This window comes from Eptatretus burgeri, chromosome 8 (assembly GCF_056783735.1).
Source record: "Eptatretus burgeri isolate ZD-2024b chromosome 8, Ebu_testis_v1, whole genome shotgun sequence".
In the NCBI taxonomy this organism is placed as follows: domain Eukaryota; kingdom Metazoa; phylum Chordata; class Myxini; order Myxiniformes; family Myxinidae; genus Eptatretus; species Eptatretus burgeri.
In genome coordinates, this window is record NC_140968.1 from 70,006,845 (window position 1) to 70,032,117 (window position 25,273).

At 47.4% G+C, this 25,273-nt stretch overlaps 2 protein-coding genes across 3 annotated transcripts in view; both read left to right on the top strand.

Annotated features, from left to right (window-relative positions):
* Positions 1-25,273, top strand: part of LOC147021988 (uncharacterized) — a 159,149-nt gene that overhangs the window by 62,467 nt on the left and 71,409 nt on the right. The window lies entirely within an intron of this gene.
* Positions 1-25,273, top strand: part of RMP24 (ribonuclease MRP subunit p24) — a 47,688-nt gene that overhangs the window by 11,165 nt on the left and 11,250 nt on the right. The window contains exons 4-5 of the mRNA XM_085892494.1: positions 2,660-2,859; positions 8,921-9,198. Of these exons, the coding sequence (XP_085748620.1) occupies positions 2,660-2,859; positions 8,921-9,198 (478 nt within the window). The remainder of the gene's footprint in view (positions 1-2,659; positions 2,860-8,920; positions 9,199-25,273) is intronic.

Here is a 25,273-nt window from a genome sequence, read left to right on the forward strand (position 1 = left end):
CACTGCAAATCCATTGAGTGTTGCTGTTGGTCGTGTGAGTAAGCATTCACATAATTGATTTATAACAAATTATTCTGACATTTAGTGGGTGTTCAACTGTTTGTGGCAGCTCTGAGTCATGCTCACTATTCGAATTAAAAACTGAGAAACAAAAGTTTCAGACAGAAACCTGATTCTAGATTTGTGACAAATTCTGTGGGATCGATGTTGTGGTTGTGGGGGTAGATGGAGGAATTTAATAGGAAAGTTGGGATTGAATGGAGTTGTTTGGTCTGTGGAGGTGTGGAAGACATCTCAATTTAATCAAGTGGGGAGACTGTGAGTTTGTGTTACGTGTCACGACACCAAGGGTGGTGCAGTGTTAATTAGATAGGGATTAAGGCAGAGTTCCCCAGTGTGTGATTGCACCCCTGTGATTTTTCCCTTTTTTTTGTATTGCAAATCAGCAAAGATTGTGTTGCGCTTTTTTCACAAAAGCTTTCCGAGCAGGTGGAGGCCCCGCCTTCACGGGTTTCATGCGAGCAAGCCACGCCTCCCCTCCCCCCCCCCTCGGAGGTGGAACGGGGTTCAGTGTGACGGCAGACAGAGTTCAGAGGAGGAACGCACGAGTGCGGAATGAGGGGTGCACGTGGTCGAGAGAACACAGCAAGGAGATGGGCTGAAAGAACAGAGCTTTACAGCTGGCTTTCCTTTGACGCATGAAGAAGACGGCACAATTGTCATATTCATGTTGAGGCAATTTGGCTCGCATGTTGAAGCAAGACACTGGTCATCCACTCTTGGCTGGAAGTAAGATGGGCCTCAAAGACTTGTGTATATCACCGAAGGGGTCGGTGCCATTCTAAGCTGCACGGGGTCTCTGAGCCTCGGTGTTGAATACAGCTCATAAATTGCCTGACGAATGTACCCGCTGCGAGAGCGGCTCAGTGCCATTTTGCACACATCTACATGTGCAAATAGAAGCGCTTTTTTGCCACATTCCAAAAAGACCATCTTTGGACCAAGCTAAGTGCCAGAATAAAAGAAGGATTTTCTTTGATTTTGTTTCCCCTTGTCTGTACTTTAGTCTTTGTGTGGTGGTGCCTCGACTTTAGACTTTAGGATTAATTTACCTCACGTATTACTATATACTGATTATTGTTCCTTGTAAATATTTCTGTTGTCATTAAATTCCCATGTTTATTTTGAGTGTCTGTGTCTGTGTATTTGTCATGGGGTTCGAGTATAAACCCCCCAGTGTACATCCATCAGTTCCTCCTTTGCTCCGCCATTGCGCCCCATTCCTCCCGCGTGCGTCATAATCTCTAAGGATCAACACGTCCGCCTCCTAATAATGAAGAAGCGATCGGCACTCCGGGATGGTGGTGATGACCGTCCGTCACCACAACTTGGGTCGGGGGGGGGGGGTTAACCTGGATTGCCAGCAATATAATATTGTTGTGTATCAGACACATTGTGCCGAGTTACTTGCTGATCTCACTCTATCCACATAACGGTGCATTTGAATCGTGTGTGTGTTTTATGAAAAAAAATATTGGTATGCATTGTCAAGACTTGTATGAGAGCTAACTCACAGCAAGAGGGGTGGGAGAAGGAAGGACAAAACTGTGGGGAACAGAGACATTAGGAGATCTGTGGAAGGGAGAGGGATGGGGTGGGGAACATGGGGTATACAAGATGAACATACAGGGACTTTCAGGAAGGAAGGCAGGGAATTTGAAGGAGGTGGATTAACGGGGGTAGAAAAGATTGTGGTTTTGGATGGGGGAAGATATGAGATGGTAGTGAACAGCTGTTTTGAAGACCTGGAGGGAAGAATGGGATTGAACAGAGTGTGGGAGTTTATTTCAAAGGTGGGAAAAAAGAGGAATGAAAGCGTGAAGGTGAGCAGTGATTCTTGATTTTGGTAGTTTTACCAGAACGGGATTGCTTGCGGACCTTGAGCGCCCTGCGGAAATATGGTCGGGACATATCGCAGACAGAGCAGGGTAGGGTGAGACAGAAGAAGACAGAAAGACCACTGATCTGCCTGCGGTGAGAGAGTGAGAGGCCCAAAGACTCAGCCTCACCGTGAGAGATACCATTGCGATACCAGTGTTGTACGATCCAGTGATGCTTAATATCGAAGCACCTCCATTGGTTCACTGGCGCCAGCAGTGACCACTATTTTCCTTGTGTCTGTGTCTGTGTCTGTCTGTCTGTTTTTGACACTCTCCAGAGCATAGCTCCGTGATGTTTCATGCAATCTTGATGAAACTTGGACACATGCAAAATATCATGGTCTGGTTGTGTTTTTTTTCTACGAGGGGCGTCCCACACCCCTTGTGTGTGGAGCCACGCCCACTTGAACTTTTTATTTATTTTTTTCTCTTTTTTTTTTTTTCTTTTTCTTGCAATTTCATTTCCTCAAAGCTGTGCGTAATGTCCATAAGTACAACATATAAAAAAAAAATCCGATTTGATTTGGTCAATTTTGACGAAGAGATAGGTTTTTACAGTTGGGCTTCCTCAAAAGCTTCCACTAACTCAATTGTACCTTTCGTGGCATTGTTCAATAATGCCCGTGAACCATCGTCGCCTCCCGGCTTGTTTCCATTTTTTTGTTTGTTTGTTTTTTTAATCCCATAACCAATCTCTTTTGTATCCCAATTTAATACAGGTTCAAATAAATATTTGAGCTCTTTCTGTAGCAACTGCTTCAGCCTGCTGCATCCATGTCGCGTTCGTCTTCGCTTGAAGCCCAAGGCCCGCTCTACCTCCACCAACCTTAAGCTGGCTCGTCGTTTTCAGCGTGGCCAACAGATGTGCCTCTGGCTCTTGAGAAAAAACAAACGACATCTGAGGACACCTGGAAAAGTGGTAAGGTATAAACAGTTTTGTGCATTGCCTCCATTACACATTATGTGCTCAATTATTTTGTGCACAGAGAATATTCAACTGTTGTTGTGGCTTCTGCTTTTGTTGGCTTCATTGTGTAACAGACTGCTTAATGTGGCCAGCATTCATTGCTTATCAAATGGTATCTCCTCTATAAGCATGACTGTGGTATCAATGTTTGCAGAGAGGAACACGAGGAAGTTCATCGCATTCTATTTTATCTTTTGATCAGGGAAGATGAACTCAAAAATGAAAATTTAACATTTGTTACTCATGTATACATGCGATTTGGACTGATGTTGACAACTAATTAACCAGCGTGTGTGTGCGAAGCAAAATGTGGGGTTAAGCAATTTGTTCACTTGGTCTGTCTGTCTCCAGATGTCCGTCTATAATTGAGGAACTACAAGTACTTTATTTCAATTGAATGTTATATTTTGAACACTGTAGTACACAAATCGAACATAAACCTGCAGTTTAGCAGTACTTTGGCTCTGAATTTGAATTTGGCAAATTGTATGGAATCTCGTCCCAAGTGCACATATGCAGAGAGGAGTACGGTAATTTTAGCTCACCTGGAACATAGTTCCACGGAGTTAATGGGATGGTGCGTCGTCTGTCCACCCATCCACAAACACTTGAAACTTCTACTCTGAAACTACAAACACAATTCCGATGGAACTTGACTCCAACCTTCATCACCCGTGATGTACCAAAGTTTGTTCATGACATTAAAAAAATAATAAAGGGGTATACACCAAAATATGTATTTGCTTTCACACAATTCTGGTGAAACCTGACCACAACCTTTATGACCCATGATGTACCAAAGTTTATTCATGATGATAAAAAAAATCCGGGGTCTCAGGTGGTTTTTGCGGGGTGGTGTTTGTTATAATATTGGTTCATTGGTACATTTTGCTGATTCCGTCCCACATTGTCTTCCTCCTTGGTAGATTGTGTCATTCCACACCAGGTGAGTGCCCAGGGGTATTGCACCTATTTTTAGGTTATTTCTCTGAAATAAGCTCATAGAATGGGTCTCAGTGTCTGGCCATTTGTCCTTCCATTGACATTTGACTAAAATGTCTTCTCACAAACTTCCCAACTGATTATGGACCAAATTTAATATAATTCATCAGGACAGCAAGATCTCATGGGGTTGTGCTCACCATCTGAATGTGCTCCCTATTGAGGGGACGATAGGGGGGTTTTGCCACAAATATTGGTATTTTATGCAAAAATCTTCAGAAACCACCAGACAGATCTAGACCAAACTTGCCACGAGGCATCAGGACCATGCCCTAACCTTAAGTTCTGTTCAAAGCTTTATCTCCCCTGGAAAGTGGCCACGGGCCCCCTCTCCAAATCCCTCATTTTTACTAAAACTTCTCCACAACTCCCTCAGCGATTATGGATCAAATTTGGTACAATGCATCAGGACAGTCAGGTTTCATGGAGTTGTGCTCCCCATGTGGATCCACCTATTTCGGAGGTGAAAGGGGGGTTTTGCCCCAAATATTGGTATTTCATTGAGAAATCGACAACCAGATCCATCCATGCGGCATCGTGACCATGCCCGAACATTAAGTTGTGCTCCCCATGGCCGTATCTCCCCTGGAAAGGGAGCCACAGCCTCCCTCTCCTAATCCCTCAGATTTGGGGATTTAAAATAACTGTCAGTGCCTCACGGGGCTGTTTAAAAAATGTATATGTATATATATATATATATATATATATATATATATATATATATTTATATTTTTTTGTCTGTCTGCCTTTCTCACAATCAAACAAAATAGAAAATCATTCCATGCAGGAAGCTTCGTTTTCAGGACATCATAAAGGACACAAACAATTGGCACGAATCACTAATTTAACATGTTAAATATGGTGGTGTAAAAGGTGCGTCAATTGCGGTAAAATTCCAAATTTTTAGGGCACCAAGCCGTTCAGGCTGGGTTATCTATTGTTTTTCTTCTGTTCTTTTTTATTCATTTTTTAATTCTGGAAATTTTCAGGTTTATTCTGTTTTCATTTTCTCTGCAACCACTTGGCGGATTGAGACAAATTTTCACCATAGGTGCGACTACTCATGTAGAATTTTAATATGATAATTATGATGTCAGAGGTCATGTGAAGTGGCAGCCATGTTGGAAAAACTTTGCACCTCCATCTCCAACACTGCAGAATGGAAAAAAAAAAATTGAAACTTGGTACATGGCAAGTGAGTTGTTATTATTATTATTATTATTATTCTTATTATCATAATTATTATTTTGTAATGTCATCGGTGAAGTGGTATCACGTTAAGCGCTGCACCCAATCAGTCTGAAAATTTTTGAGCGTGATCTTCATAACTCACCGGAGAAGAAATAATATAATGGCGTTGTTGGTCACATGGTTCAGCAGCCGTATTATTTTTTATTTTATTTAAACTTAAACGACCTTCTCAAACAGCTGAACAGATTGAGGCAAAACTTTGCACATCCATTCCCCAAGACTTGGGGACATGAGTTTGTTCATGAATAATTAATGTCAGATTGTTTGGCAGCCATATTGGATTGAAGGAAAATATTACATAATGTTTTCTCTGGAACCGCTTATCTGATCAAAGAAAAACTTCACAAGGGTCATCTTCCACATTGCTGCATATCAGGTAAAAATGATATCACAAGTCATGTGGTTTGATGGCTATCTTGGATAGAAAAACGCACCTCATCTGATTAACACTGAACTTAAAAAAAACGTGATCCCTTATCGAATTAGAGGCAGAATTTAAACTTGTGATGTCATAGGCTATGTGGTTCGGCAGCCAGATTGGATTGAAAATTAAAAACTTTTAAAAAATCTTCTCCAAAATGGCTTACCAGCTCAAGGCGAAACTTTATACTTGTGACCACCTATCCATAACAAACAAAGTTCCCTACCTTTTTGGACCTTGGTCACATGGTTTGACAGCTATATTGCATTGAAGGAAAATATTAAATGTTTTCTCTAGAACCATTTCATCAATCAACATGAAACATTAAAATTCTGATCCTGTGCACATGGGGAATGTATGTTTTAAATTTCAACCTGTCAGCCACATGGTCTTGCAGCCAGAATCATTTAATTGTTTGAATCTGAGAACTTTTCAAAAAAATTTTTTTTTTTTTTTTTTATAAGGCTCATTTGACTGTTCCTGGATGGGTTTGAAGGTCGAGGAGTAGCAATTCAATTGATATCGATGACGGCCCCATGAAAAAGGGTCAACTGCTTACATAAATGGATGGAACGTGGGCTGGGAAATATCTCGATTATCGGCTTGGTAAGATATGGAAAAAATATCGTCAACGCGAGACTACATTTTTCAAACTGCCAACATATCATTACATTTGATGATGGAAAGTGGTGTTCAGTATCGTAAACTGAAGGGTTTGAGATGTATTTTCATTAATTTAGTAAGAATATCGACATGAATCATTTTATCATAACACAATAGTCCCAGTAAAAAACAAAACAACAAAAAAAAACAAGATATACACAACACCATTCTCTCTCTGTCCTTTTCATGCGATTGGTGAGAACTTTGTCCCATCTCAGTCACCAGTTCTCCAGCATTATCAGTGTCTTCTGTTGAGGACACTGAGCCATTTGAGGAGGAGAGGGATTAGCACAATCGCTACATCTGAACTCGCACTGAGACCCCGTGCTGGAGAGCTTTTATCAAGATGGCAAAGCACTGCCCTCAGATCAAAAAACACCATCGTCAATCGAACACAACACTCATTCCCCACCATCACGGTTGATGCGCATTTCACCTCCCTCCATTCCCCTCAATGCAGCCATCATAAACAAAGAAAAAAAACTTTAAAGAAATTGATAAGCATGGTACAGGTTGTTTGCTTGACGCCGGAATGACGTGCACGTTCATTGAGGCCAAGCCGAATGCAAGCTGAAATGATGTCCCAGTGAAAAGAGCTTGCAGGGCAGAGGAATGGGCGGAGAAATCTGGTTACTTTAATTTATAGTATAGATGAAATCCGATGACTGGCCACAGCGGCTTTTTCGCCACTCTACAAAAGTGCAATTGATGTTCAAAAATGCCCATTATGATGTTTTTATTTGACAATGATACAAACACTGCTTTCAATGAGAGCACACAAAATTGTTTACATAAATTTCAGGAAAGATTACTTGGCAATAAACTACTATTTCTTTGAGCTATTATGCAGTTATATTATGTTTTATTATGCAGGCATCATTAGGGTTATATAAACATTGATCGTATGTTGCCTCCAAATGCCAGCTATCGCTGCTGGGTGGTCGCTCTACGTCAGCCAAAGTGATTGTATAATGTCTATATATCACAAGATTGTCCCCATGAGTATCCATACATAAGATTGGGATGGTTGGGATTACACTTTTAAAGAAGGCACTTCAAATCAAAAGTAGAACTCCATCCACTCCGCTAGTTTGGGCAATAAGCAAGAGCAGACCCGGTCTCGGGTGACGTTTCACCAGCTTCATCGCTGGCTTCCTCAGGCCACGAGACCCCAAGCATCAGTACGTGTTCGGTTTTATTTCGATATGACTGCTCATTTGCAACCATGTGCTGGTGCTCAAGGTGAAAATGAGGAGTGGTTTTTATTTTTAATATATTTTGTTTTGGAAACCTCAAGCAAAATATGTCAAGTCGCATCGACAGGGTGCTCTGTTGTTGTTGTTTTTTTTTTTTTTTTTTTTTTTTTTAACTTGCACGTGATCTGATGTATGTGTTTGGGTGAGCACTTGTTGTTTTGGTTTCCGAGGCACGAGCACGGCTGGTTTCGTGTCTGGGTTGGACATGATGAGGTGTTGGGATTCTCGTTGGATGTTACGTGGATGTTGTGTTTGTTGCTCGCCTTATCCTTCTGTTGGCACCATCCAGTTTTTGCCACTTGCATCAGAGGTGTGTATTGTGTGGGAATCTCCCCAGTTAGACCACCCTCCCAGCTCTTCACGTCCCACGCTTCCAAAATCAACCTGTCGTTTGTTGATCATTGTGTCGAGGACACTGGTTCCATCAAAGTTAAATCTGTGGCCAGATTGCAGGCAATGATGTGCTTTGGCTGACTGGGCCACCTTTTCAAGCCTAATTGCTCTATCATGTTCATCTCTCCTTTGTTTAATTTTTTTTTAAGATAAAGATCCGGAAACATCTATATATGTATATATGTATATATGTATATATGTATATATGTATATATGTATATATGTATATATATATATATATATATATATATATATATATATATATATATATATATATATATATATATATATATATATATATATATATATATATATACACTAATTGACAGGCAAAGATATCAATGTTGCCCAGCTCTTGCACCTCGCACTTTGTTTAGTGGAACACGCAAAGCAAGAATTGAAAACACCCTTCCCATGTTCTTCATCTCAAGATTACTTTGGGTGCAATGTTCTATGAACTCGAATTACGTCCACCACCGAAGGTGAAGGAGGTTATGTTTTCACCACTTTCTGTCTTTGTCTGTGTGCAGGATATCTCAAAAAGTTGTGGACAGATTTGGATGAAATTTAGTGGGCAGGTTGAGTGTGTGACAAGTATGAACTGATGTGATTTTGGTGAAGATCCTGATCGGGATCTGGATACGAGAATTATTTATTTTTAAAGTGATTCTTCACTATTGAGAGATAGGGCCAAAAATGATATATATCCCATTATATATTTTTAAATGTATTGTGCCTGATATGTTCTTATGGATCAGGCATTGCATGGCAGAGGTTTGCACTCAACCGAGTGCCTTTCTCGTTTTATTTTGTTTTTAAAGCACTTCACCCTATTTGCCGAAACAAAAGGCTGTGATATCACACTTGGTCACCTGGTTCGTGAAAGTTTCCTGCCAAAAACGTTCCTTGGCTGATTGCCTCCCCTCACCACAAGGAAGTGCGAATAATTGTGGTCGTCATAGTTTGGATTGGATGTCCTTTGGCATATATTGAGCATTTGGAAGATTTTGTTTTCTTTTCCTCACAGCTTCTGACTTGCTTTGTCTGTGGCAAGACTGACAATTTCCACACACTATCTCGAGAGGGTGTCTGGGCACGACGTTCGCCACCGACTGCTGAAACATCTCAGGATTCGAATGCGAATACTCCGCATGCTGCTGTCACTCGCGTGCCATCGGCCCGCTTGACTCCACGTACACCACTTTCTTCCCGTGACACGTACTCTCCATTCGTTACAAGACAAACAACCTTGCCTGGTGTATCAAAATGGAAAAACATGAAAACTCCAACATCAAATGGCTCTCGGTGAGGTCTACATTTAATTACTCATTTGAACTTTTGGAAACGAAATATTGTCACCATTTTGGGTTTTTTATGTTTTGTGGAAGAACATTTCATAAAGACTAAACCATCTCCCCACAAATAAAATAAGGTGAAGATGTTCTCTTTTTGAACTTGTTTATAACCTGTCAGGTTCATAGTCTGCCTGTTTACACTCTTGTTGCGCTCAACGTTATTCTATATCACAGGCTTTATGAACATTTCCCTTAAAAAAACAAACAAAAACTTCTAAAAACACAGTAAACCCTCGTCTCATGTGGGGGTTAGGTTCGTCAAATGGCATGTTCTACAAAACCATGTTGCGCAAGCTTCACACCTTATGGGATAAATGGGGATTGAGGAACATAATATACAGACAAATATTTTATCCTTTTTATTTTATTTTAAAATATTTATTTATTTATTTATTGGTCATGAAAACCTCAGAGGGAATACATACATATCTAGCGGGAGTTACGTTCCTCGAAAATTCCGTGATAGTTAAAGCCTACGGCCTGTGAAAAAAGGGGGTTCAGTTCTTGGGCTTCAAGGAAATGTAAAGGAAGGTCAGCAGCAGCCAGAATACACATCACAACTGAAATAAACATGTAATGGAGGGATGATTATGCTGTTAGAGTGGGAAGGGTGGAGTTTAGAAAGATGCGGATGGAGAACTTGCGATGGCTGTTGGGTCATCGGGAGCTGGTAAGCCAATCCTTAGCCACTGAAATGAATGTGAGAGAAATGCCTTCGGAGTATAAGGCTTTATTTCACTTGATTGAAGCCGTCTCTACAAACACAAAAGGAATACATATGCAGTCAATCACCGCAGAGTATAACAACAATTAGCCAGCATAAACACGGAGTCCGGTACACTCTCAATTCTTACCATTCAAGGAGCACCAAGTGAACTACAGCAGTTAATGACAATGCCCCAGGGACAATCCCCGTTGACCACGCAGCATCTCTGTTTTATCTGTCTCGTGTGCGAGCCACGCGTCACGTGGTCACGCGTCACTTAATCTTTTATTTCATCACGTTCTCCCCATCTTTAATATGTAACTAGAGGTTCAACTAACGCACCATGATTACTTCAAAGCTATAGGAGCATACATTTCAAGCAGTGAGAACTATTTAAACTACAGAAGCATACATTTCAAGCAGTGAGAATTATTTAAACTACAGAAGCATACATTTCAAGCAGTGAGAATTATTTGGAGTTATGGAAGCATGGTAAAGTGTTATCAAGGGTTGCCGATAATCCCCTTTACAGATCGAGTCGTCGAGGGGGTTTTATCCGTCGACCTCTCCGGGAGTAAATGGTGGTTTCTCTTGAGGGAGGCTTCCGATCCCCTTGAGGAGCCTCGATTCGTGCCGGGGATGACTCCACGATCGCTCTCGGGTGGAATGCCGTAGCTTCGTCCACCTCAACCCCGACCTGATGTCGCTGAACAGTAGACCCGAGAGAAGGTGTCTGCAGCAGGGTTTTCCTTCCCGGGCCGATAAACAGTCATCACTATAACAAGATAGATCTATCCGCCATCTCATTATTTTCTCATTCTTAATTTTCCCGTTATGTTTCCCATCAAACATGAAGGCAACGGATCGCTGGTCTGTAACGAGCGCGAAGTGGTTGCCCAGTAAATAATGTCTCCATTTACATAGGGCTTCGACAATAGCGTACGCTTCCTTCTCTATCGCTGAGTGTCTCTGCTCGCTCCCAGAGAGAGTTCTCGAGAAGAACGCGACGGGTCGGCCGGACTGATTGAGCGTCGCGGCGATCGCGTGATCGGAAGCGTCCGTTTCCACCACGAACGGCACCGTGCTATCGATCGATAATACCACGGAATTGCTGATATCATCTTTGAGGCTGTGGAAAGCTTTTACAACAGCGGCATCTAGCGGGAAGCTTTTGCATTGCACCAGGGGATGTTTTTTCTCAGAATATTGGGGAATCCATTTAGTGTAGTACGCGAACATCCCAATCACCTGGCGCAATGACTGCAGGTCATGGGGTGGGGGTAGCTGACGGAGCGGGCGCAAACGTTCAGGATCGGGCTTAATCGCGCCATTGGCTATTGTGTAGCCAAGAAGATCAATTGACTTTGCTGAGAATACGCATTTGTCGTAGTTGAGTGTCAGATTATATTTTCTTGCAATGCTCAAGAGTCTGTCCAGATTCGCATCATGTTCCCCCCGATCCTTTCCGCACACCGTGACATTGTCCACGTAAACAAAAGTGTCTTTGAGGTTTTCATCCGAGATGATGTCATCCATGACTCGTTGGAAGCAAGCTACTCCTTTAGTGACACCGAACGGATCTTCTTCAATTGATAGAGTCGCCTCCCTGCCTCAAACGCGGTGTAAGGTTTGTCTTCCTCTCGAATGGGAATTTGATGATAGGCGCTTCGCAAATCGATGGTGCTGAATATTTTGTAATTGGCCACGCGTTCGACCATCTCGTCTATGCGCGGCGAAGGGTAGGCATCGAGGTGGGTGAAGCGATTAACCGTTTGAGAGTAATCGACAACCATTCGTTTCTTCTGGTTCTGGTTGGTGGTCACCAATACCTGCGCACGCCATGACAAATCGCTCGGTTCTATAATACCTTCTTCCAGTAATGGCTTAGTCTCAGAAGCGATGAAGTTCATATTGGCGGTGGTATATCTTCGTGATTTGATCACTATCGGTTTACAGTCTGGCGACAAGTTAGCAAACAGCAGGGGAGACGATACCTCCGCGGTGGTCAGAGCATTTAGAATTAGATGAGGTTTGTTTCCTCCAAAGGGTATTTCGACACTCGTGTGCTGCTTGAGGACATTATGACCCAAAATTACATCTGCGCATAAATCACGAAGCACCAGTACCCTTACATCCCGATACGTGTAGCCTTTTATGTCCAGCTCAACATTGCAGTACCCTCGTACGCTGGACTGTAGTGATGTGGAGGCCATGCATACCATATTGTCTGTCGGGTAGATCTTCCATTTTCTGTCTCTCGCTCGTGAGCTGTTGACGAAACTTTCAGAGCTACCGGTATCGATCAGCGCCTCGGCCATATGCCCGTTAATTTGTACGTTGATGATAACTTTGGATAGATTTCCCGGTGAAGCTGCTGTTACTTTCTTTTGAGAGTAGAGGGCAGCAGAAGTGGGTTTATTTCTTCTAAGAGTAGATTTGCATACCCTGGCATAATGCCCTTTCTTGTCACAGTTCATACATGTGGCATCCCTGGCGGGGCATTTTCTACGGGGTTGTCTTTTATACCCACAAAAGAAACATTTACCAACCGAAGTAGTTGCCGAGGAGTTCGACGAGGTCTGGGTGTCCGATTCCTCGGGATTATCTCCATCCTCAGTGTCGGAGGTAACCCGGGGAGTTCATTGAGTTTCCGCTGTAGCAGCATTCATTAGCAACACCGGTGTCCCATATGACTCGGATTGCTGCTGGGCCGCGTCCATAGCTCGCGCCTGGTCGGCAACCGTTTCAAGATTGGGTTGTGCTTTTTCCAGTAAGCGTTGCCGGATGGGGGCTGACCTGAGTCCCTGGATGAACGCCTCTCGGGTCGCTTCATCTCAATGTTCCTCGGCGGTTACAGCCCGGAAATTGCAGTCTTTGCCCAACTGCCTCAGAGCTTGCAAGTACTGATCGATTGTCCCACCGGCTTCTTGCCTGCGTGTGGTGAGAAGATGTCTTGTGTATACCTCGTTCTTGCGCTTCATGTAGAGCGCCCGCAGCACGTCGATCGCTGCGTCATAAGTGTTACACTCCGAGAAGAGCCTGAATAAACTTGGCGAGACATGGTTTACAAGTGCGGCCAGTTTGTTGGCTTCCTCTTCAATGATGGTCAGATAGTGTGAGAAGGTGCGGTACCAATGGGACCACTTCATTTCCGAGTCGGTGGCGTTCGGGTCCGCATCGAACTTCTCCGGCTTGTAGATCTTGTCCATAGTCGGTTGAGGCAGCTGAAGGAATCAAGTGAAAAAAATTGAAATGAATGTGAGAGAAATGCCTTCGGAGTATAAGGCTTTATTTCACTTGCTTGAAGCCGTCTCTACAAACACAAAAGGTATACATATGCAGTCAGTCACCGCAGAGCATAACAACAATTAGCCAGCATAAACACGGAGTCCGGTGCACTCTCAATTCTTACCATTCAAGGAGCACCAAGTGAACTACAGCAGTAAATGACAATGCCCCAGGGACAATCCCCGTCGACCACGCAGCATCTCGGTTTTATCTGTCGTGTGCGAGCCATGCGTCACGCGTCACTTCATCTTTTATTTCATCACAGCCACCTTGAACCCCGGAGCAGATCTTTCCTGCTTGGAGAGGAAGTTATCAGATGACATCCTCTTCCAAAATAATCCTGTCTCATCAGCGTGAAAAACCTGCTCCAGCATAAGCCCCTTTGCCTTGATTAGTTCCATCAGTTTTTTGCAGAATCATGGTCTGCCGATGCCGCCTCCCCAAGTAATTTTACATGATGGAGGCCGGATCTTCTGTGACTTGCTTCAGGTACCATGTAAACCTGTGCGAACCTTTTCCATGGTCGGGTTGTTGGCGACTAAACCGTCTCCCCCACCAAGACTAAACCGTCTCCCCAAACCGCCTCGTGTCGTTGCATGCAGTTCTGTGCTCAACCTGGAACGCTGACATCATCTCAACTGATTGGAAGAGGGGCCTTGTTGTACCTCTCTGGAGAGGGAAGGGTGATTGCCAAGACTGCAACTAACGAGGGGTGCTGTGCTCTCAGTTCCAGGAAGGTCTTTGCTCGGATAATTCTTGATAGGGTACGCCACCATCTGCTTGAGCACCAACGTCCAGAGCAGTCAGGCTTTACACCAAAGAGATCAACAATTGACCCTATCCTTGTTCTTCGGGTCCTCACTGAATGCAGACGAGAGTTTCGGCAGGAGCTGCTTGCAGCCTTTGTTGATTTCTGTTAAGCGTTTGATTCAGTGAATCAGGATGCCCTCTGGAGGATTCTTGGTCTTCCTGGGGTGCCACCAAAACTGATCAATCTGATGTCTGAATTATACTCTGGTACTGACAGTGCTGTGAGATGTGGTGGTGCCATCTTTGACTTATTTCCAGTTGTTATTGGAGTTTTTCGGGTGTGTGTGCTGGCCCCCACACTTTTCAGCACTTGTCTGGACTGGATTCTTGGGAGGACGTCAGAGAGATCAAGCTGCAGTGCATCGTTTGGGAATGTCAAGATCTCTGACCTTGATTTCGCATCGATGCAGTCATCTTTGCGGTGACTCGTGATATCCTTTTGGGAGTCCTCGAGGTGCTGAATGAGAAGTCTGAGCCGCTGGGTTATGGGTTTCTTGGGTCAAAGCTAAGATCCAGGCTTTCAATGACATCTTGGATATTGCTATCATGTCTGTACCTGTTTGTGGCGAGGATGTTGAGGTCACGGAGAGATTCACTTTCCTTGGCAGTGATATTCACGTCTCTGCTGGCTGCGAGCCAGAGGTCAACAGTCGTCTGGGTCGGGCTTGGAGTCATGTATTCACTGGATCATGCGGTGTGGAGCTTGCCGGTTCCTGGGCGGGAGGACGAAAGTCCGAGTCTTCAGGTCCTTGGTGCTTCCAGTCTTGCTCTCTGGACGTGAGACTTGGACTCTGACCAGGGATCTGAGAGGGAGACTTAATTCCTTTGGTAGGAGGTCTCTTTGGAGAATCCTTGGCTATCGCTGGTCAGACTTTGTGTTCAACGAGCGGTTGCTGAGAGGGACTCAAATGAGATTTGTTACCTGTTTTGTCCGTGAGCATCAGCTGCGGCTGTATGGACATGTGGCTCGTTTTCCTGACTCTGATCCTGCTCATCGTATTCCCATTGAGGGAGCCTCGTGTGTGGAGGAGGCCAATGGGCTGACCACGTGCCTCGGGGTTGCAGCAGGTTGATCAGCATCTCAAGGAGATGGGGATGGGCCAGGTATCTGCCTGGGGGATAGCCAGACGGAGGCACCTGAAGTGCATAAACAGGCAGGCCAGAGGGAGGTACCAGTGGAAAGTGGAAGCAGCGATGCGCTGCTCTGGCGCATGCTCCCATACTTGAGCTGACCTGAATGTTCTTTTGAATTTCTAAAATGAGCCCCTGCTGGCATGGAACTTGTAGGTAGCCTTGGTTGCACTCGAGCCTTCAGCCCCGGGTGCCTTGTGGAAATGTTGGGAAATTCACATTGATTTCTCCCATATCACCATATCGTTCTGGAGGTTCACTCAATGGCACTTTTTTCTGTGTTTGGTTTTCAATATGTCCACCCTTTCAATGTGAGGATTACGGGACTGAAATGAGACCTTTTCGCTTTGCGGAGCGCTGGTGGCAACACTTGCGCTGGTGGCAACACTTGCGCTGGTGGCAACACTTGCACCGGTATTTGACTCGCTTTCACGGATATACTGCACAGCAGATAAATTTGTCCTGTAATGGCATTCCACAAATGCCACACTCAACCTTCCAGCCAACCTTTCCACCAACTTATTTTTTTTCACTCAACATCATAACTTTTCTCTGCTTTTTAGCACAACTCATTTTGTCTGTCGTTTTATGTTTGAGTGCTATTAAAAACTGCACAATAAAGAAAAGGCCCGTGAAGGTAGGTAATTGTACACACAGATGCAAACGATGACTCATCTCAGCTCAAAAACCGTGATTGGCCGAAATGAAATTCTGCGATTTACGCAATCTGAATGGGTTGCCCACGGTTGGTCAAAACCCACGATATTTAAAACTGTGATATTCGGGTCGGTGTATGTATGTATGTATATGTATATGTATATATATATATATATATATATATATATATATATATATATATATATATATATATATATATATATATATATATATATATATATATATTGTTGTGGATTTTCGGCGTGCGGGCGACCACCTTTAGCTAAATTGCGGCCGCGCGAGCCCACCGAACGAGAAATCTAGTCGCAGCTTTTCGGATCAACGCCGAAACCCAGCTCCGGGTGTTGTTAACCATACCATAAACCAGCCAACTCTTGTCCACGCGCTACAGGTCGATCGCCGAATTGTCAATCTACCTAATTATTTGCGCAGACAGAAATGCCGGGGATTTACACCTCAACGGAGCCTGCACGAAAAGGAGCCGCTTTAAGCAGCTTGTTCCGTTTGCGATTGCCGAGCGGTTTTATATCGCCAATCCCCGTCGGACCAGATGTACGTTTTATCGGCTATTAATCAGCCAGCTATTTATTCTGAATGCAATTATGGCAGGAAAGGACGCAACGAGCAGATGACATTTCAACAATGGGGACATTTATTTTCACAATTATGGGGGGGATGGGACATGGCACGAGAAAAAACCTCCAGACGATATCTATTTATTACGTACATGCACTTGCAACAATTCTACTTGCGGACAAGGCGCCACAGACTTTCATGCAAAAACCCCAGAAAAGAAAGACAGAACTGGGCTCGTAAGCCTTTAATGTTTCTTGGAGCTGGGATGACCGAAGGAGCTCGGCGAGGCCGGGCAGGTTACCTTTGTCGCCCTTGAGGCGACTCGATGGGTCTTTTGGTCGGCGACCCTCCGTTTGTCTCTATTGTCAATGCGGCAGCTGTTGTAACGGCGGCTTGGTTGGTCCAGAGCCTAACAGCGTGGCCGACTTTCCACGGCCGTCTCCTGACTCTGGTCTCCAGACCCGAACTCCACTTGACTACACCAACTCTCCACTCGACTGGACTCACCAATTCGACTTCACTCACCCACTCTCTCTCAGCGTTCCGATGCAGCCCTTTTATCGGGTCCAGGGCGTCCGCCCCTCCCTTCTCGGCGCGCGGGGGAAAAATCCTCGGAGTGATGGAGTTGTTTTTCTTCGGAGCATACTTTTTGTAACCGTCACTTTTGTTTACCCGTTCTGAGGGACCCGCCCCAACCGTCAATCCTGTTTTCGTCCCAGAATATCGGGGCGGGAGTTGTTGTTTTTGGTTGTGGAGATGCCGTGGTTGTAAACTTTGTGGCGTTGTGGTGGAGGTGGCGTGGTTGTGGCGTTTGTTGGTGTTTTGGTGGAGGTGGCATGGTTGTAGAGAGGTTGTTGTTTGTGGAGATGTTGGTGGTTGTGGAGAAGGTGGTGAGGAGATGATTGCGGTTGTGGAGAAGGTGGTGAGGAGCTGATTGATTGTTTAAAGATAGAAAAGAATAACACCACCTCAAGATTCACAGCCCGTTATACATCGGTGGGGAAATCTAACCTGGACACACACTTATCGACATTATTGATCTTCGGGGAACCTGAATGGTGATCTGTGAATTTCCACAACCGTAACACGACCCCCTCTCCTTTTTACAGACTCGTCCCGCGTCGTCAAATTTTTGTGTGCCTTCATGTGTAAGTTTTCTGCTTGGGGGATAGGCAGAAAACTGCCTGGGACTGCCCAAATGCAGTCTCTGGCTCATGAAACAAATGCAGGTATGAACACAAGAAGGTAGCCAGCTGCCCAAATGCAGTCCCAGGCCTCCCCCCTGAAATGGGTGCAGTTGAGCAGTGAACACAAACGGTGCACAGGCTGCACCAATGCAGTCCCCGTGTGCGGCTGCCTGCAGGGCAGTCCCTGCAGAACACTGGATGGGCACTGATGCAAGCAAACACAATGGTCGGCAGGGCAGTCCCCACAACTTGCGCGATGATCCTGGCGCACATGGTGATGGATGGAACAGGGGCAAACACAAACACAAGGGCTAGCAGGCATGGGGTCAAGGCAGAGGCAGGCAGACAAGGCATGGCAAGGCTGGAACAGGCCACTGTAGCACAAACAGGCCGGCATACGGAGCTGGCTGGCCTCTTGTCTCGTTCTGGAGGTTTGTGGAGGGAGTGTGGTGGTGCCGGCCCGTCTGAAGGCGGGCTCGGACCTACCCTACTGTTTCCCTCCCAACCTATCGCCTTTGCCTGTCTCTGTCCATACCCACTCCCTTAGTTTGCAAAAATCCAAATTTCGCCTCATCTTATTTTTTTTTTATTTTTTATTTTTTCCTTTTTAATTCGTCTCCCTAACCCCCTTTGTTGTCTCTGTCTGGCGAACCTATCCTGTAACCTCGCCTACTCCCAACTCCTATGTTCCCTTCCTGGAGGGGAATAAAGGAGAGCTCGCATCCTGTCTCGAGGCCCAATTAAGCCTCAGAATGGCTTCCTCAGATCTCGGCGACCGAACCCAAAGTGGGTCCAGCGGCCGACAACGAGAGCGAAGGGATGTATGGTGTGGAGGGGTACACTTCCCTATCTACCCTAAATTCATTAACCTTAAACTACCGTGGGGCTTTCAACAACCGCCTCTCACTTAATCTGTTGGTTCTACCAACCAAGATTCCCGTCGCCTGTGTTGGTGTCCTCACAAATTTGAGGCTTGCCCTCCAATTTTCCCTCGTGCCCTCGCACGGTCTCATGGCTGGGCCGCGTGGCTCACTTGGCAGGAACTACCCTCTGCCGATTCTCCAACTATGGCACCCCCGGGCCCTGCGATTGTCTCCGAGCCTACCAGCTCCCTAAAATCTGGGGAGTGCCCTCCATGGCTACTCCCTCTCTGCTCACGTGGCAGGCTGGCGCCACGGGCCCCTTTCCCCGGGTGCCCGTGCCCACACTGCCCACGTGGCTATTGGCGCTACGGGCCCCGCATCATGTGGGCCCACCCGTGCCCACTACACTATCCTGGACCCCCTTGGGTCCTTGGCCTACTGCGGCCGACTAGCCCGGTGCTCGGGGTGCCCACTAAGCGATACTCACCATTCGCAGCCACGCTCCCAGGCCGTCAACAGGACTCCTGCACACCTCCAAACGGGTTTCGAGCCTACATTCGCACCAACAGCAAAATGACCTCCATTTTGTCAATTTGACTAACCCAATAACTAATATTACTCTGACCCTGGGGTCCCATGGGTGGGAATCACTCCTTTCCCCAATCACTCATCGCACCATGCATACCACATTCACGCCATTCACACAGGCCCGCTGGCCCTCACTCTCATTGTGTTTCAATCCATTTCATTGCATCGCTGAACACTGCTATTCTTCTCCACTGGAATCCCTCAACTAACTCGTGCTCCCTCGTCATCCCTTTAACTTCTGCACATCCTTTTAACACTACGTAGCTAAGCTACGTCCCCTCTCCACATTCAAAGTCTGTCTCTGTCTTCAAATCCTAAATCTAAACTAAAATCCCTCTAACTAATCCATTCCATGGGCTTCATGAGGAACAACTCATGTCCCCATGAATCTGGTCTAACTCACTCCAACCCATCCCCCTTCCTAGTTGTGTTCCTGTGCCCTAAGAAAGGGGATTTCCTACCCCCTGCCTGGGCTCGTGTACTCGCAGCAAGGCTCTGCGAGCCTTGCGCCTCTGCGGGAGCGGTAGTTGCAGCTCCGTCTACGACGGCAAGACTTATCCATGAGGGCGTAAGGTCGCCCTTATAGGGTCTCAGGCGGTCCGCGTGGACGATCTGGGGGAGGGCTCGTGGTCCCATTTTAATTTTAAGGACCACGGCACTGATTTGCGCTCGGACGATCCCCAGGCCCTGCCAGGGCGAGGTGAGTTTCGGGCATCTGCCCTTCCTCCTCCGGGTGTTGAAGAACCAAATATTCGCCCCCCGGAGCGTACTCACTCACCTGGCTCCGGTGGTTGTACCTGCGCTTCATCCTCATACCCGCCTGTTGGAGCTGGCGGCGAGCGAAGGCATTGACTTTTTCCATTCCTTCCTCCAACCGATGGGCATAGCCCTCCCATGGAGGTCTGTCGGGACGCTCAAGCGTCGGACCACACAGCAAATCAACGGGGGCTCGCAGCTCCCGTCCGTACATGAGCAGCGCCGGATTACAGGCGGTGGCCCCATGTTGGGACGTGCGATAGACCATCAGGAGATACCGGAGATGTTCGTCCCAGTCCTCCTGATTATCGGCGGTGAAGAGGGCCAATTGTTGGATAAAGGTCCTGTTGAATCTCTCCACCAAACCGTCAGACTGTGGTCTCAGGGGCGTTGTTCGGGTTTGCGAATTTCTAGGAGCCTGCACACACCTTTTAGCAATTCGCTCTCAAAATTTCGCCTCTGATCAGTGTGCAGCTCCTCTGGAATCCCATCGCGACATGCAAATCCTTCTACGAAGGCCTTTGCCACGACCTCGGCTTCCTGGTTGGGAAGGGCAACGGCCGCCGGCCATTTGGTGAAATAGTCTATCATCACGAGGATGTATCGATTACCTTGGTGAGTGGGGGGGCAGTGGTCCCAAAATGTCCATGGCAACTCGCTCAAGGGGGGCCCCAACCTGATGTAGTTGGAGTGGGGCCCTCATCCTCCGTGCCGGTCCCTTTTTGGCAGCACAGGCGTCGCATGCTCGACACCAGTCCTGTACATCGCACCCCATGTTAACCCAATAGAACCGCCGGCGGACCCGAAATTTTGTTTTGGTCCTGCCCAAATGGCCGCCGGCGCGGGTGCCGTGCACCTGTTTCAAAATTTGGGTCTTAAACCCATCAGGGACTATCACCAGCCAAGAAGTCTTCTCTGAGGGAATTTCCACCCACTTGCGATACAAGATGTTGTCCCTCATTTCTCGGGTCTTCCATTAAGCCCAGTACGCCTTTGTTCGCACCCCGAATGGGGTGATCTCCTCCCCACTGGGCCTCTTGTTTTCTTGGACCCACTTGTACATGGGCCCTATCACGGGGTCTTCCCGCTGGGCCGTGCTCCATGCCAAACCGCCAAATTCCTCCCCTGCGGTTAGTGGCAAAGTTGGGCCTACCACCCGGGCCGCACGGGCTTGGAGTTTCTGGGAGGTGTCTGCCAATTGGTCCCTCTCCTCATGCCTCGTGCAATATTTGCAGTTTTCCCCCAGACAGGGGCGTCGAGAGAGCGCATTGGCGTTCCCATGAGCCTTTCCGGCTCTATGGGCCACACTGAAATCGTACTGCTGCAACTTCTCCAACCACCTTGCAATCTGGCCCTCCGGTTCCTTGAACCGTAAGAGCCATTGCAAGGAGGAATGGTCAGTTTGACCCAATAATTTCCTCCCGTAAAAGTACGAATGGAAATGGCTCACGGCAGACAGCATAGCCAATAGCTCCTTGCGAGTAACGCAATAATTTCGTTCGGGCCTACTCATGACCCGACTGAAATACGTGATCACTCTTTCCACGCCGCCCCTGTGTCTGAGACAAGACTGCCCCCAGTCCTTCCTGGCTTGCATCCGTGTCCAAGGTTTACATCCCGTAATCGGCGGGGGGCGCTAAAACTGGTGTGGATGTCAAACACCCCTTTAATTTGAGGAAGGCCTGATTGCATTCCACTGTCCAATTAAATCTCAACCCCTTTTACGTTAACCGGTGAAAGGGCCTGGGTATCTCCGCAAAGTTTGCCACGAAGCGCCGGAAGTAGGAGCAAAGACTCAAAAAGCCCCAAACCTGTAACAGTTGTAGGTACGGGCCACTCCTCTACCGCTGTAATTTTCCCTGGGTCGGTTATCACCCCCTCGTGGCCTATCACATGTCCGAGATAAGCCACCTCGGTCGCGAACAAAGTACATTTCAATTTCAGCCCTGCCTGTCTGAGGCGCCTAAACACCTGGTCCAAATTGGCTATTGCCTGGGGAAATGTTCTAGCGTGTACTCGGACGTCATCCAGGTACACCAGGCATGATTGCCATGGCATGCCGCCTTGCACACGCTCCATCAATCTCTCAAAGGTGGCTGGGGCGTTGCACAAACCGAACGGCATTACAGTGAACTGATACAGTCCCTTCCCTGTAGAAAATGCCGTTTTCTCCTTCCCCGTCTTATCCATCTCCACCTGCCAATACCCACTCTTGAGGTCCAAAGTTGAGAACCATTTTGAGCCTGAAACGGCGTCGAGGTATCGTCAATTCTCGGCAGGGGATAAGAGTCTTTGAGTGTCACGTTGTTAAGCTGGCGATGGTCCATGCAGAAACGCGTGGTCCCATCCTTCTTTTTGATCAGCACAAGCAGTGACATCCAAGGACTTCCCGAGGGCTCAATGACACCTGCATTGAGCATATTTTCTCCCTGTACATCAGCCTCCTCTCTCTTGCTCCATGGGAGCCGTCGAGCAGGCTGATGGACAGGCCGGGCCCCATCGGTGTGGATCTGATGTTTCACCAGGCCTGTACGTCCAATATCCTCGGGTGACGAGGAGAAGATTCCTATATGTTGGTCGACGAGTTTGTGCAAGACCTCCCGCTGGGCATCCTCCAAATCTACACTACTCCGATTTATCATCTCGCAACTGGGATCGGGCCAATTCCAAGCAGACTCTGAAAACTCCCTCCGGGGTCGGTCCGGCTCGATGCTATCGTCCCTCAGCTCTGCGACTTCTACCACTGGGGTGCAATCTGCCACCTTCGTGCCCCATTTAACAGTGCGTGGTTCCGTGCTAACATTTATTACCCAGACGGGCACGATAGGCCCGTCGGTGTTTACTCGGGTGTGGCCCACGACTCAACCCGGGGTTGATTGCCCCGCTAGTAGTTCGGCCAGGTTGGGTGTGCCCACCACCAGGCCGGGACCACTTCCTCAGCACCCGGGGGAATTACCATGGAGTCGGGAGCCTCCAGCTCCACCCTCTCATCCGTTCCCATGCCCCCCCAATAGAAATTCCTCACCACCCAACTGCATGACTCCTCGGCTTAAGTCGATTTTGCAACCACCGGCGGTCAGCACATCCAACCCTATTAGACATGGGTCGCACACCTTCACCACCCAAACCTCTTTTTCTTTTAACAGTGCCCAATTTAAAGGTCACGAAACCACGTCCTATGATGGGTGCCGTTGCCCCGGTAGCGAGCTGCAAACTATGATTTTGCAGACGGTGGATCTCATCCCACCCGTCCACACTCGAATTAAGGATCACAGGGCTGATGATCATGGCGCTTGCTCCTGTGTCCACAACGGCGTCTCCCCCTACGCCGGCAATTTTGTACCGATTTGTCAAACTACCATTGCCAATTTGGCCACAATTGATGACCTGTCGCAGCTCTGAGGGCTCTTCTCCATCTGGGTCTTCCGAACATGTTCCTGCATGTTCGGCACTTTCTAGTTTCTCTGGGACTGGGTGGGTGGGGGGTGATATTTGGGCCCGGCTATTCCGGTCTGCCCGGGGCGGAGTTGGTGCTCCGGGGGGCCGTGGCTCTTCCTTGCGCGGGGCTTTACAACCCCACTGCAGGTGGCCCTCCTTGCCACAGTTAAAACAATTCGCCTGGTAAGGTGTTTGCCTCCGGTACTCCAAATTATACCCCCTCTCGTTCCGAATTGGGGTACCCCCTGATGGCCCATCCCCCGCCCCTCCTGGGCCCGACCGCTTTGGCCCAGATATCGGCAACCGACGGTCGATCATGCCCTGGACCATCTTCTCCAACTGCACCTGGTCGCCAAGGGTAGCCCCGGCTCCCAGCGCACCGTTGTCCACGGGCCCACCTGTCGGATTGCCATATTTGCATGTGCGATCCCCACCACGTGGCGAATATCGTGCGCCAATTCTCCCATCGTCTCATGGGGGTGTCGTTTGCGCCCACTGAGCTCAGCCTTAACAAGCTTGCTCTGCTGTTCCATACCAAACTGGTTATTTCGGGCCGAATAGAGGTCCGCCAGTGTTGCCCCTTCCAATGGGTATCGTGGTCAAGACCTCGGATGCTGCACCGCGCAGTGCTGCCGTGAGCTGTACTCGCTCACCTGGAGTACTCACTCATGCCCTGCACCTGGTCCCAGCCGTTGCCCCTGGCCGCGCAGTAAAACTGGGCCAAATACGCACTCAGGTCAGTCTTCCCGTTGTATGGAGGCAGTGGCACTTTATGGCCTTTCGGGGTCCGAACCCCACCTCCCAGTCCCTGAGGGACACATGGAGGGATGGACCCCCCAGATTTCAATGGTGCCCTACCCCCGCAGAGCCCGAGCCATTCGCCCGGGGAGTTTATTACCCCCGTCTGCGTCGGTGCACACTTCGCACCGTCCTGCTTACTCGCCCATGCCATCAGACTCTCATTCGGCATACTGGGGGCCCGCATTCGGCCGAGAGACCCCGAGGCCTCTGCCCCCCCCCAAACTCAGCATGCACACCCCCGCGTCGTGCTGCCCTCCAACCTCGTTCAGCGACACTGGCCCCACCTGGCTACGATCTGCCTCGAGGGAGTGTATTCTCTCCCTCTGTTCCATAAGGAGGCTATCCTGCCTCTTACACCGGGTCTAAACACATTTCACCAACTCCGCCTTCATATCCCCAATCTGCCCCTCCATTCGTGCTTGCCCGTCTTTTGCTTTTTCCAGGTCGTCTCTAACCTGCTCAATCTCCCCTTGTCTCACTACTAACTCACTCTTTGCCAGTCTAAATTCGTCTTCTGTCTCTTTTATATATCTGTCCAGTCTTACTCCCATTTCCTGCTACTCTGTCTCGGCCTTCCGTCCCATTTCCTTAACCATCTCCGTCATCTCTTCGTGTCTCGTTTTACACTCCTTCTTTACGGCCTCCAATTCCTTTGTTTCCCGCCTCAGTTGGTCTTGTCCTTCCTTTACTTTTTTTCATCCCTTGTCCCAACTTGTCTACCTTCCGCCCAACCGTGATTATTTTATTTGTCATGTCTCCTTACTCTCCTTCACAGCGGCCCATACACCTTCTACACTCCCTTTCAACTCGTTCATTTCTCCCCGAACAGTGCCGATCTCTTTTGACATTTTACCTTTCGCTTCCTCCAATTCCTTCTTTAGTGCCTCTTGTCCTTTTTAAAATTTATTTCACTGCCTGTCATGTCCTTCTTTCCCACCTCCATCGTGGACCACACACCTTTTACACTCCCTTTCAATTCGTTCACCTCCTCTCGTATCGTGCCGATCTCCTTCGCCATTTTGCCTTTTGCTTCCTCCAATTCCTTCTTTAATGCCTCTTGCCTTGCCTGGAGATTCAGCCCCGTGCTCTGAATTTCACCCCGCTGTGTTTGCATATCGCTCGCATCGCATATCGCTCGAATGCCTGCATGTTCACATCCATGTTGTCCCTCATCGCATCAATTTTGCACACATTTTCATTTGT